The sequence below is a fragment of the Sinocyclocheilus grahami genome, unplaced genomic scaffold (assembly GCF_001515645.1).
Source record: "Sinocyclocheilus grahami isolate Dianchi unplaced genomic scaffold, SAMN03320097.WGS_v1.1 scaffold255.1, whole genome shotgun sequence".
Taxonomy (NCBI): Eukaryota; Metazoa; Chordata; class Actinopteri; order Cypriniformes; family Cyprinidae; genus Sinocyclocheilus; species Sinocyclocheilus grahami.
In genome coordinates this window covers 245,396-258,696 of record NW_015505434.1, presented here as the reverse complement: position 1 = coordinate 258,696, position 13,301 = coordinate 245,396, and the positions used below count along the sequence as shown (strand labels likewise).

The 13,301-nt window shown below is 38.6% G+C and overlaps 1 protein-coding gene across 1 annotated transcript in view; it reads left to right on the top strand.

Annotated features, from left to right (window-relative positions):
• The first annotated feature begins 2,257 nt into the window (after window positions 1-2,257).
• The window catches only part of LOC107598754 (polypeptide N-acetylgalactosaminyltransferase-like 6), a 243,117-nt gene continuing 232,073 nt past the window's right edge, over window positions 2,258-13,301 (top strand). The window contains exons 1-2 of the mRNA XM_016290190.1: window positions 2,258-2,606; window positions 2,863-3,102. Coding sequence (XP_016145676.1) covers window positions 2,968-3,102 — 135 coding nt within the window. The 5' untranslated portion in view covers window positions 2,258-2,606; window positions 2,863-2,967. The remainder of the gene's footprint in view (window positions 2,607-2,862; window positions 3,103-13,301) is intronic.

Here is a 13,301-nt window from a genome sequence, read left to right as displayed (position 1 = left end):
GTTCTTTGGATGCAACTCCGCATTCTTTCTCCTCCAAACACGACAAGTTGAGTTTTTACCAAAAAGTTCTATTTTGGTTTCATCTGAGCATATGACATTCTCCCAATCCTCTTCTGGATCATCCAAATGCTCTCTAGCAAACTTCAGACGGGCCTGGACATGTACTGGTTTAAGCAGGGGGACACGTCTGGCACTGCAGGATTTGAGTCCCTGGCGGCGCAGTGTGTTACTGATTGTAGCCTTTGTTACTTTGGTCCCAGCTCTCTGCAGGTCATTCACTAGTTCCCCCCGTGTGGTTCTGGGATTTTTGCTCTCAGTTCTTGTGATCATTTTGACCCCACGGGGTGAGATCTTGCGTGGAGCCCCAGATCGAGGGAGATTATCAGTGGGTTTGTATGTCTTCCATTTTCTAATAATTGCTCCCACAGTTGATTTCTTCACGCCAAGCTGCTTACCTATTGCAGATTTAGTCTTCCCAGCCTGGTGCAGGTCTACAGTTTTGTTTCTGGTGTCCTTTGACAGCGCTTTGGTCTTGGCCATGGTGGAGTTTGGAGTGTGACTGTTTGAGGTTGTGGACAGGTGTCTTTTATACTGATAACGAGTTCAAACAGATGCCATTAATACAGGTAACGAGTGGAGGACAGAGAAGCCTCTTAAAGAAGAAGTTACAGGTCTGTGAGAGCCAGAAATCTTGCTTGTTTGTAGGTGACCAAATACTTATTTTACAGAGGAATTTACCAATTAATTCTTTAAAAATCCTACAATGTGATTTTCTAGATTTTTTTTCTAATTTTGTCTCTCATAGTTGAGGTATACCTATGATGAAAATTACAGGCCTCTCTCATCTTTTTAAGTGGGAGAACTTGCACAATTGGTGGCTGACTAAATACTTTTTTGCCCCACTGTATCTATCTATCTATTTCAGAGCAGACTGTGCCTAATGGCCCCCTCTATTGGTGGTGACTGTACCAAAAAAAAAAAAAGTTCATTATTTTTATATATTTAATTTACAATAGCAAGGGAAACCATATTTGTTAGATTGCGTATCAATGCTTTTAAATATTCAGGACTAAATCCAACCTGGTATTGACAAAATTCATGAAGATCTGCAATTCACTTAGAAACATCAGGTGATCCCTTGTGTATGCTGTCTCCATACGCTGTGCTGCATTTGCCTTTGGCTTAAGCATACCCCCACCCCACCCCACCCCCATCTGTCTAACTTTCATTCCCATCAAGTATAGCAGCATTTGATAGTAAATAAGCAGCTTCAAAGTAATGTGTGCCTTCAATCCAAGAAATAAATATATAAATAAACTATAGATTCAATATAATACAGAAATAAAGATTCTAATGATGCACAGTGAACAAAAGAGTCTTAATTCATAATATGTGGAGCAAAGAGTATTTGAGACGTGGCTAACAATAATTTAGTAGAGTGTTACATATGGATAGGAAATTGCTAGTGAACTGAAGAGACAGGAAGGTCATTGAGTTCAGCACTCTGGGCATACTCTTTAAGATGTGTGGTAGAATATGTAATGTCTAGTAGTGTGCAATAACTCATTTCATAATTGGGTAATTACTGGTACTGGAATTTTATTTTATATAATTATCTATGTTGATAATTAGTCTGTTTTTAAAATCCATTTCTAGTTGTTCTTTTCTTTTTCATTATGCATTTTAAATATGTTCTCTGTATGTATGCTTATGTATATCTATATATATATGTACATGTTTCTGTAATTTGTTTTTTATTTATTTATTTCTCTATCCTTCTTGTGATCTGCTGGCATGGCATGTGAAAAGCTTTAAATGAAATATTTTTACATACTGTACACATTGTGTACACATTGTAATATTTTTAAGTACACATTGCCTTGTTACATGAATATTATTAAATATTTCTTTCGTAAATTATAAAGCTATTAATAAATTTTCTTCCAGATTTTTACAGTCTTTTACAGTAAAATTGCATTAGACTGCTAAATCAAATATATATATAGTTAGGTATGTTAAGTATCCGACCTTTTTTTTTTTCTTGTTTATTATAAGACTCGCTTCCAAAATAAAATTAGAGCTGTAATGTCACTAGAATAGTGAGTGTCACAGGGTTAATGACTTGAACCTACGAACACATTTGCGTTTAAAGAACAAGCAAAGCTACAGTTCAACAGCTCAAACCAAAGCTAAGAATCCCTCGCCTCTTTACTCTGTGAGCTCGTGTCTGGCGTAAGGCTGCTGCTTCACTGTGCTGTCCCACACATCGGAAAGCATCGCCCGGCTGCGACGATGTTTTCATAATGCGCATCACACGTGGTTCATAACCGCAATATCTAACAGCTGAGGGCAATGAGAAACTCGCCCAAGGAGGAACGAGAAAGAATCCGTAAACCTTCCGTAGGTGGGACGCGCGCGAGGGTTTTAATGCAGAGCACGAGACGATTTCAAATTGTATCTCGAGCGCATTGCCACAGATAGAAACGTAGCGCTCGTCGTTGTTCAGCAATTATCGTACTCGGAAACGTTCCCCTGGTGTGTCTTCAACAGAGGAGAGGGGATTGCCGAACAACATAAATGTCTCAACATGCAAATAACCCTCTACTGTAAGTCTTTTCTTAGTATTGCTTACGCGCGTTGCGTCTCGCTGACTGATAAAAAACGAGCACATCTGCTAATATTCTCAGTTACTGATATCCTACGCATATACTGTAGAGTGTTCAGTGAATGTTTGCTTAATTGCGTATGTCAGTTAAGAGACAGCTAGTGTTGCTCTCGAGTACGCGTAATAAGACACTATGTTGATCAGCTTTATTTTGGAGTGTTTGTTTATATGACGCGGCGACACTGTCTTCCTTGCAGGTGAAAGTTTGTCGTCTTCTACGAGAGGAGATACTGAGCTCGAGTCCACACACGGCTGACACGCGTCTATCTAACGCTGGATTGTTTCTCATTCGCGTCTTCAAAATGAAGAGAAGGCAAAAACGCGTTCTGCAGATGGCATTTCTATTCATGGTGGCTTTAATTTTTCTGCCAAACGTCGGCCTTTGGTCAATGTACAGAGAGAAGAGCCTTATGAAGTCGCATGAGCCAGGAGAGCAGGTGAGTACAAACCTTTAACAGCTGTGACTCGAGCATTTATAGGTTAAGTTACTGTCAGTCAGATCTGGTGCATGCAGCCTTACCTAAGTAAATAACAAACTTGGATAAGCTTCAGCACACCTTTATTAATACTGCACTGAAAGATATGCAGGTCTTCCGCATGCATTCTTGCAGAAGTTGTATTTTTTTTTAATCCATATCAGACAAGCTATACTTAGTAAAGGTCTTACTTTCAAGTGGTATATCACAAGTCATTGTAGCACTTTTCTCTACTGTACTACATGGGTGGTAGGCAATGTTGATCTTTGAATAAAAGTTGTAAACTGCTGTAGAGCATAATTTCTGTATTCCAAACAGCATCAATGTCTCACATTAGTTTGTCTTTTTAAAAATAATTTATTCCACTCATTATTTAAAGGGTTGGAAAATGGTCAACATTATTGTGTTTGGTCATGTTTATTATGTCCAGCACCACTGTATTTATCAAAGTTGCTTATTACCAAGCGGAGAGTTATTGTGCCCTGGAAAATGTGGCTTTTGACATCCCGTCTTCTCTAACTAACCCAACAGTACTCTAATTAAACTTTTAGAATACAAAAATGCATCTTTATGCGCTTTGTTCTGTTGTTAATGAATAGTTAACATAACATTATTGTGTGTTTGCCTCCAACAAGATTATACATTTAGGAGCACTTAAGCAGTCAGCAGATTTGCCTTGAGGGAAACATAAATCACCAGTCAAAAATGAAAGAACATTTTCTTGCAAGGCTTGCAGAAATGAAAATGATGAAGCGCTATCTCATGCTAATATTGAATATTTATTGTTGATCTTCCGCTAATGCGCTCAGAGAGAAGGAGAGAGCAATTCAACCTCTTGAATGTGTGATCTTCAAGAGATTCAGGATTATAGCATCATTTTCATAGGTTGATTTCCTTAATCACGTTTAGCTCTCAGAGAACAACATGGATATGCTCATTTACTTTGCAACTGGCTGCTGCTTGTGATGAGAGTGCAATCAGTGATTCTCTCAGCCAGATGTCATTGTGGCGAATTTAGTCCCCTGAAAACATCTTGCATGTGGAAATTCACTTGGGCTGGGGTTGGCTGCACTCACTTACATACACCGCTACTAGATGCCACTTCCTTCCTTTCAACATTACAGACCTAGCGTTCCTGTCTACTAAATTCCCTCTCTCCTCATCCGTATGTCTGCACCCCTCACCAGCTGCCGAGGTGTGCTGTTGGTTCATTTGATTTCGCCCTTGGGTACCTGGTTGCTTTTGGTTTCTGCAACTGTGATTTAGTTCTAGTGCTCAAGGGGAAAATGCTGAGTCTGTTTATTGCGTCTCGTAATTGCACCTCTATCATTTGTTTTGCCGGAGTTGCATGACTTTAGCCTTGGGGCGAGTACAACCGCACAAATCCAGTCTCTTCATTAAAGTCAAATCAGTGAGCAGGCACCACGGCGGTGACAGGGCCAAAAATATCAGAGCACCTCATGCAGGGTGCTGTCCTTTCGCTCTCTGCTGACCTCACTGCTGACCTCCCTGCTGATTTCCTCAAAGAGGCATTGTCCAGGCAAAACATCTTTGCTCGGCTCTTTTGGAATTATGTAGATGCTTTAATGCGGTTAAAGGCATTGTGACAGGTAGGCCTTCACATAGAAGCTCACCGAAACATTCGTCAATGCCTTAGATAGCTGGCTCAATATGTAGCCTCTGTCGTCTGAATATTTAATATCATCTAATGAAGCAAATCAGGCGGACTATTGATTCTCCAGCAGTTTTCAAGGGAATATGATTAGTGGACTGAGGAAAGAGGATGGGGAGGGCAGCGTAGGGATGAGAGCAGTCTGCAATCAAACTCAATTCCCTCATGTCACATACTTTCTGGACTCAAAAGGAGCTTGAGTTTACCAGCTCAATAGAAACATCCCAGTGCCTGTTATTGTGCACCTGTCAGAGCAGGAGAGATAATTGACAGCTGAGATATTGTGTCAATAAGCCCCCAAGAATCCTGGTGAATAAGCCCACCTTGTGTGTCCTCTTTTATTATCCGATAGCAATTACCCATGATTGAATCAGCCCTCCGATCCCAAAAATCCTGCCTCAGCGATGTTAAGCGAGGTTTAATAAAATAGCGAGGGGAAGCGTAGACTCCTCGCACTGGGTCCCTTTCTTCTGGGAAGACATGTGTTGAGTTCTGTCCCTCCTTCCCCTGTCAAAATCTCTGCTTTCTGTCCTTTGGGAGACAATCATGTTGAATTAGCTCTGGCGGCCCACTCCTGGTGCGGGTAAACAGCATCTGTGTACTTCGGTGGGTGGTGCGCACAGCGCCAGTGCTACGAGATGGACGTGTGCTGATAAGCGTGTGTCAGGACTGATAACCTTCTCTCAGCTCCTAACAAGAGCCCACTGTTGAGCATGACATTGCCCAGGAGCATTATGAAGAGGCTGTCTATGCAATCCTATCTAGCCGCGCCACTGCTCTTCAGTGTGTTGACAACAACGGGGCATGCAACTCTGTCACCGATAGCACGGTGGATAACAAGAGCTTCGTCGTTGTTAACTACCTGGGGTGGAAGCATAATGAAGGTGGATGGCAAGATGATGACCTCGGAATCCTTAAGCTTCCCTGGATGAAGTTTTAAGCCGACCGTGTTTATGTCATTCTAGACAAAGGAATATTATTGTCGCTTTCCATTTGCCAGCAACGTGACAAGGGGAAGAAAGATGTAGTAATTGCAATTACCCTCGGTGTCAGACTAGAGAGATACATTATGGTAATGCACATGTCAAGTTGACGGCAAGAGCATGGGTGAAGAATGCACCAGATGATTTGAACTTAATTGTGGTCTGGGAACACTGAAAGATCACACAAATAGTATTGCAGAGAGGCTAGAATCACCTGAGGATGAACATTGTATATCTCATATAGATCTTGTCAGTACTGTAAGTGTTATAAGCATTCCTTGATGAGCAGCACCATCAGGTGTGACACGAGGGCAAGGTTCAATTTGGAAATGGAATGGGTTTGATGATAGACAAGTAAATGGCCACCATTTTGGTCCAAGAAGGAAAAAGTGTTTTTCTCCTCTTAATTTCCATTTCGCAGAGATGATGTAATTGAATATTCCACCTTGAAGTGATAGTGTCCGGTCTTCTAATCTCATAGACCATATATCCTTTCTCCACAATCCCATGGCATTCTGTTGTCGAAAGTCATCATTATCACATTGTTTCCATGCAATTGCATTCTTCCCAGAAAAAGGGTAAAGATAATTGAATTTCTTTGTGAACAAAGAAAAATATCTTTGATATCAAAGATCAATATCTTTTTGATAATATATCAGATTTTTAGGATCATTAAGTGCTTGGCCTGGACTCTGACTCGAATGAGCTGGTCTCCACTACTCATAGAAAATTTGGTCTTGGACTCGGACATGAGATGGCATACTCACACTGGGCATGATTGTCTTGTACCAAGCCTGATTTTCCCCTCTCCCCACTCTCCCGCTGGCCTGCACTCACATTGCACTTAACATTCTGGGCCAGAGCACACTTACGTCATTACGTTGCAACTTTTTGATTTGAAGAAAACAGGAAGAAAAGTGCTTTTGCTAATAGACTATCTAATAGATTTATCACGTAGGGATTTTCATTGTTTTAATTGTACTGCAAGTATCAGAACATTTTTACGGAGGCAGATGACACTGATGGAGGAATTTGCAGCTTTACTTGCACACTACAATTACTGTTAATCACTAAGGTGAGAACCAAATCTGTTAGATATGCTCAAATTAATTGAAAAGTGTACCATCCAAGTGTAGCGTCTGGAACACTCCAACACACAATATATATTTTGTTAGCTAGATTTCACAAATACTTTGTAACACCCCAGGACGCCGAACAAGACCCTGGTTTCATGGTAACCCGATACATTTACAACCTTGTGGAATGCGAGCCGGCTCTCATTCTGCTTTCTCCAGAAACAAGGGGTACAAATGCACACGAGAAATGGACTGTTCTACTAATTAATTCATAGGAAAACCTTCTTTGAATGAACACCCATTTTCTTCAGGCCAGTGTGTATATTATTGCTGTGTTGTATTTAATCTGTAAAAGATGTTTGTTGTCATAATGATGTAGTATCTGTTCCATGCTCCGGTGTGGTTATTGATCACACTACATGCATACTGCGCCCGAGCTCAATCAAACCCAATCAGTACGGAGTGATCACACTAGCCAAACAAACTCGACTTTGGGGAGTGTGAGTACACCCATAAGTCCAAATTCGGTCTTGTTTGGAATCGAGTACTACCACACTGATGCACAAACCCACCTTCCTTCATACACTCACTCTACTTTCATGTTAAACATTCTGCTCTCTGTCCTTACCACCTGCAGATGCACTTGATGGCCAGTGCCCCTAATATGAACAGCAGTGTGACCCCTTTTGAGAAAGAGACAATTTAAACTTGATTACTCTGATGTGCCTCATGAGGTGAGGATGGAGCAATGTCTCGGGCTGTTCACCGTGCCTCCCAAGAATAATGTGCATTTCATATTAAGCGGTAGCCATATAGCAGAGCAGGGTAATATAAAACCACTTACTCTTAGGCTCACAAAACAAAGGGACATGGACCTTTCCAGTCTTATGTGTTTGGCTCCTCCATTAAGATAATAACACCATTACAAGAGATTGAAAGCCTCTGAAGAGCTCTTATTTTCTCTCTTGGTCTTTAGCCTTGAGAGTGATGTGCACACACACATGCTTATGTTTATAATGGCCATGTGCATGATTGTTAGGTGTATACTGATTAAAATTAATTGAACTAATTTACTTTTGCATTAGTTATGTAAAAGTGTGTATCTACTGTAAAATAGCCCTTTTTCATTAATAAAGTGAATGGTTTGTGAAAAAAATTCACATAGACTACTGCACACGTGTATTCAGACCTATTTATTTTATTGTAATGTTATAAAACTGGATGTCCAAATTCTGTAGCTGTCTTCACATAGTATGAGAGATTATATTCATAATTACAATATGTAACACAAATCTAGGTTGCTTACAGTATTATTAACAGAACCTATAAATAATTTAAAACAGAAACTATAGCTCATACTGATCAGGGCAAAGAGGACTGATCAGTTGGCATGTATTGCATGTGTAATGTTCGGGGAAAAAAAATTAATATGATGATATTAAATTCTACTTTTCACACAGACAAAGCAGCTTAAAATAATTCACAAAAATAAGCATGCATATTAAACATAGGCATCTGGATGGTAGTAAGTGAGATTACAGGTAAACATAATAGCTATAAAAATGTATTATGTATCATTATGTATGTCAATGCTTACATACATTATGTAAGTGTCTGTATGCAGCAGTGTGTTAATCTTCTCTTTATTTGTCTTGAGGTGATCTGAGACCTCTTTGTGTTGAATTATTGCCGTTTGAACTGGCAGATTTCACTGACTCCTCCACCCGTGTGATTGTTATCTAAGGAAAGTGAGGTCTGTTACATTTTATGGCTCCTCTCTGAGTGTGTGGAGATTTATGGCATGAAAGTTTGCCGTATAAGATTATATTTGTCATTGGCAAAAAAATACAGTAAAATTGGGCAGCCGATTTAATGGTGTAGCCCAGTAAAGGATATCATCATCAGACCTGGGGGATAGTGGGTGATTATGCAGAATATGTGGCTAATGCACAATTTAGAATCAGCTTTTGATGATTTTTCCACCGTCAGATGGTTTGTTTGAGCCATAAATTGGCTGGTCAGAGAATTAATATTTAAGATGTTCTGGCATGCTTTGTCATTTACCCTAATTGTGGGAAACTATGGAGACTATTGAAGAAGTTTTGATAGGTTACAAAAAATTCAGAGCATAGTTATTCATTAATACTTTGGCGGGAAAATGTGTCATTTGGCTGCAGATCTTGTTTAAAACAGAAAGCAGACAGTAACATTTGAAATTAAAGAAGAAAATCAAAGAAGCTTTTCATATCCTCAGTGTGAACGCGGGACTCAAGGACAAAGGTTATGTCATTTTTTAAATGATTTGTGTTCTTGCTGTTTATTCATCATCCAAGCCCCAGCCCCTCTTTCAAGGTTAAGGTGGAAAAGGTCATGAGAAGCCATACAGTTCTTCTATTGTTTGAAGCGATGATTTACAATCAATCTCATCTCTGTGTATTTAATCGACTTACATGCTCTCTTGAGCTTCCGTTTTTGTGGAGTAATAGCACTCCTATGTTTTCTCACCTCATACTCAGATTGAGTTCAACAGATTCTTAACTGTAGTGTCTCTCACTGTCTCAGTAAAACATTTTTTTTTTAAACATAATATAATATAATTTAAACATAATATAAAAGTGAAGTGGCATGTGGCCAAATATGGTGATCCATACTCAGAATTAGTGCTCTGCATTTATCCCATCCAAAGTGCACGCACACACACAGCAGTGAACACACATACACCGTGAACACACACCCAGAGCAGTGGGCAGCCATTTATGCTGCGGCGCCCGGGGAGCAGTTGGGGGCTCGGTGCCTTGCTCAAGGGCACCTCAGTCGTGGTATTGAAGGTGGGAGAGAGCGCTGTACATTCCCTCCCCCCACCTATAATCCCTGCCGGTACAAGACTCGAACCCGCAACCTTAGGGTTACGAGTCAGACTCTCTAACCATTAGGCCACGACTTAACCCAACACGACTTATATTAATATAATATAATATAATATAATATAATAATGTGGCACTATTGGTTGCAATCAATAAAATAAAATGGAACTATGGAGAGTCTAGTTCACACTATACCTGTGTGAAACGGTTCAGTGTTTCTAAGAGTAATTGGAATTTCCAGATCTTATTTCAACAGCGAGACTATTTAAAAGTAATTTCATGAACTCCAGCGAATGCTTTACCTTCTTACCATTTCAAATGAACTTGATTAGTATCTTTTAATATTGAGAGAAATCCTCCAGGCTTGTTAGAGGGTCTCATAACTACATTTTCAAATTCATGTATTCTCCTTTAAAAATTAACTATTTCTCCTCTCTCCCTTTGTCTCTCTCTCTTTTTCCCTTTAATTTATTGCGAATGGACCAGAAAAAAAAGTCAGCTGGGCTCACTAACAAGAAAGACCTTGATGCTTATTAGGATATTGTTTGAGTCATTTTGAAACATTATCCAATTTAATTAATGCCTCGCAGAACATCTTTGATCCCTTAATGGGGAAAATAGGCACTGACTATGATTAATGTTTGCTAGGTGTTATCAGTTAATTTTTTATTAGAGGCTGGAGGTGTCTTTCCATTATGGTAGATGCTGAATTCATCAGAAGGATGAACCTATGTTCAGCAGCCATATTGCACAGCCAGAAAGATGATAGAACTAGCAAGGGAACAGCTTGAGACCAATCACACCACTGTAGGGAAAACTGAGACAGATATTATTTTGTAAAGTTGGGAGCAACTTGCTGCCCACAGCGCCAATTTATCTTGAGGTAAGGCCAGTGATATATGTGCCATAGAGGAATGGATAGGGGATGCTGAGGGAGGAGAGGTATACAGCAAGATATGTGACAAAAAAGGGAAAGAGCAAACAGCTATTAGTGGCATCACATCCTCAGAGAGTTGCAGTGACCTGAGGTCTTATAAATGTGTGCTTGTTTTTTCGATGTGTGTAGTTTGTTTGTCCACTTCTACTAATGTACATAACTCAGATATATTTTCTTTTTTATTTTCTTTTATATGTGGTACCTTAGTTTAAATTTGTAATCACTGCATGACTATTAGAATGCACAACAGGGCCATATATGAACTTGCCATAATGAAGGAGTGAAAGATCGGGTTCCTCTACACATGATTAATTATCAATATTATTTCAAGATATCAAGGGATATCATCTGTGTGACCATGTGAGGATAATTACCAGCAAATATATATATATATATATATATACAGTGGGTACGGAAAGTATTCAGACCCCCTTAAATTTTTCACTCTTTGTTGTATTGCAGCCATTTGCTAAAATCATTTAAGTTAATTATTTTTCCTCATTAATGTACACACAGCACCCCATATTGACAGAAAAACACAGAATTGTTGACATTTTTGCAGATTTATTAAAAAAGAAAAACTGAAATATCACATGGTCCTAAGTATTGCTGTGACACTCATATATTTAACTCAGGTCCTGTCCATTTCTTCTGATCATCCTTGAGATGGTTCTACACCTTCAAGGGTCTTAAGTCAAAGCAGAAAGTCTTAAATTCATAAAGTCATAGTGTTCAATGTTGCATGCACTGCAAAAAAAAACTAAAAAAGTATTTTTGTTTTGTTTTCTAATACAAATATCTAAAAGTCAAAGACGAGACATCGCATTTTGGTGTCTGCATCAGATTCATTTTACAAAAGTGATATTAATGCAAGTAAAGTGTCTACTTTGATGTTTCAAATAACTTGTCAAAATATCAATACAATAAAAGATCAAATAAAATAAATACCAAATAAAATGTCAAAATATGGGTGAAAAAAATGTTCCATCATCATTCAGCATAACAGGTCAGAATAAGTATTACAACATACTTATTCTGAACTGTACTTATTAATATATATATATAAAAAATATATCATACAAAATTTTTATTATATTTTAGATAATTAAAAATGCTGACAAATGGGTAAAACCTAGTGGTTTGAGGGATAGTGTCAAAGATTGAATACATATTTAAAATTATTAGATTTTGGGGGCTGCACTATGATCCTTAACTATAGTTCTTAAAAGTCATCTAATATGGATTTTTCTAAATTAACTTTTTTTGGAGTGTGCTCAGAAGTACAGTAAAATTATTATTATTATTAATATTGTAAAAAGGAACAGAAAGCTAATGGTGATCTGTTGAAAGTTGTATTTTTAAACTGTGAAACTGTGAACTCCCTTCAATTTATTCCTTAATTTTCTTTACATGGTCTTAAAAAGTCTTACATTTACCTTCATAAAACCCTTTTTCTTAATGGTTTGATCAATATTGATTTAAATACCCACCAGGAGAAATTCCGCCATGGACTGCCAATAATGTTTAAATATATATATTCCCCCCCCATATATAGTTCAGATTTCAACTTCAGTGACTAATGGCTTAAATTTTTGTCATGTCATATGACCTTGCAATAGAGGTCATATGGACTCGTTTTTTTTTTTTTTACATGTTAATTGATTTATTGATTGAGTGATTTTTATTTTTTTTATTGAGTGTGAAAGGTGGTTCACTAGAAATGTAATAGCCACATAACAGCATATGGGTTTGGAATGGCATGAGTGTGAGGAAATAATGGAAGAATTTTCAAAAATGTGCTTTGTTTTGTAAATGACCCTGGTCTATTAGTGTTTGTTATTTTATTTCTTTTTTATGCCTCTGAAACCTTCTTTTTCTGTTAATGAAACCTGGGAAGTTCTACTATCCAATCAAATCTTGAAGGATAAAGTCTAGCCTCACATTAATTCCTGGTAAATTGCCCATTTCACTCTAAAGTACACCATAATACGTCAAATGCATTGTTGATGCCATTTTAAGTCACACTTGTTTTACCTTACAGTTACAGTCTGACTATCTGGTATCAGTGCCGGGTGTACTGCTGCTACAACTGCATAACTGTCTTGAAGTCGTATGCAGCACCAGCAATTGATCCTTTTGAAAACGTGGCTTTGTGTTACTCAAGTTACACTTCAGCTCTCTATCGATCGGAATGCTGCCTGCAGCCTTTGCGTAGTGTTGTTATTAAGCTAATTAATCCTTGGAATCACCAAGTAGAAAGTTAAATTAAGTGTGCTGTACAGTTAAATTACCTTTCCTGTACTCAATAGCTTATACATAAATATTGAGCCACATAATCCCTCTGCAGGTCTACATCTGCCGTGTTGCCAACTGTTCATTATGTCGAACTAAAGCACAGCAGACACATGCATCAAAGCCCTCGTTGACACCTGGCTGTTCTCACAAGCTCCCCGGGTCATTAGAAGACAAGCTCCTCTCTCCTCAGGCTGCTGCTCCTTTGATTCCCTGTTATTTATGACATCACGTGAACTCATAAAGTCCATCCTAATTACACTTCCCTCTTAAGATTAATGGCTGATCTCAGCCAGATGCATCCGCTGAGTTTACCTTTTTCCCACACGACTGATG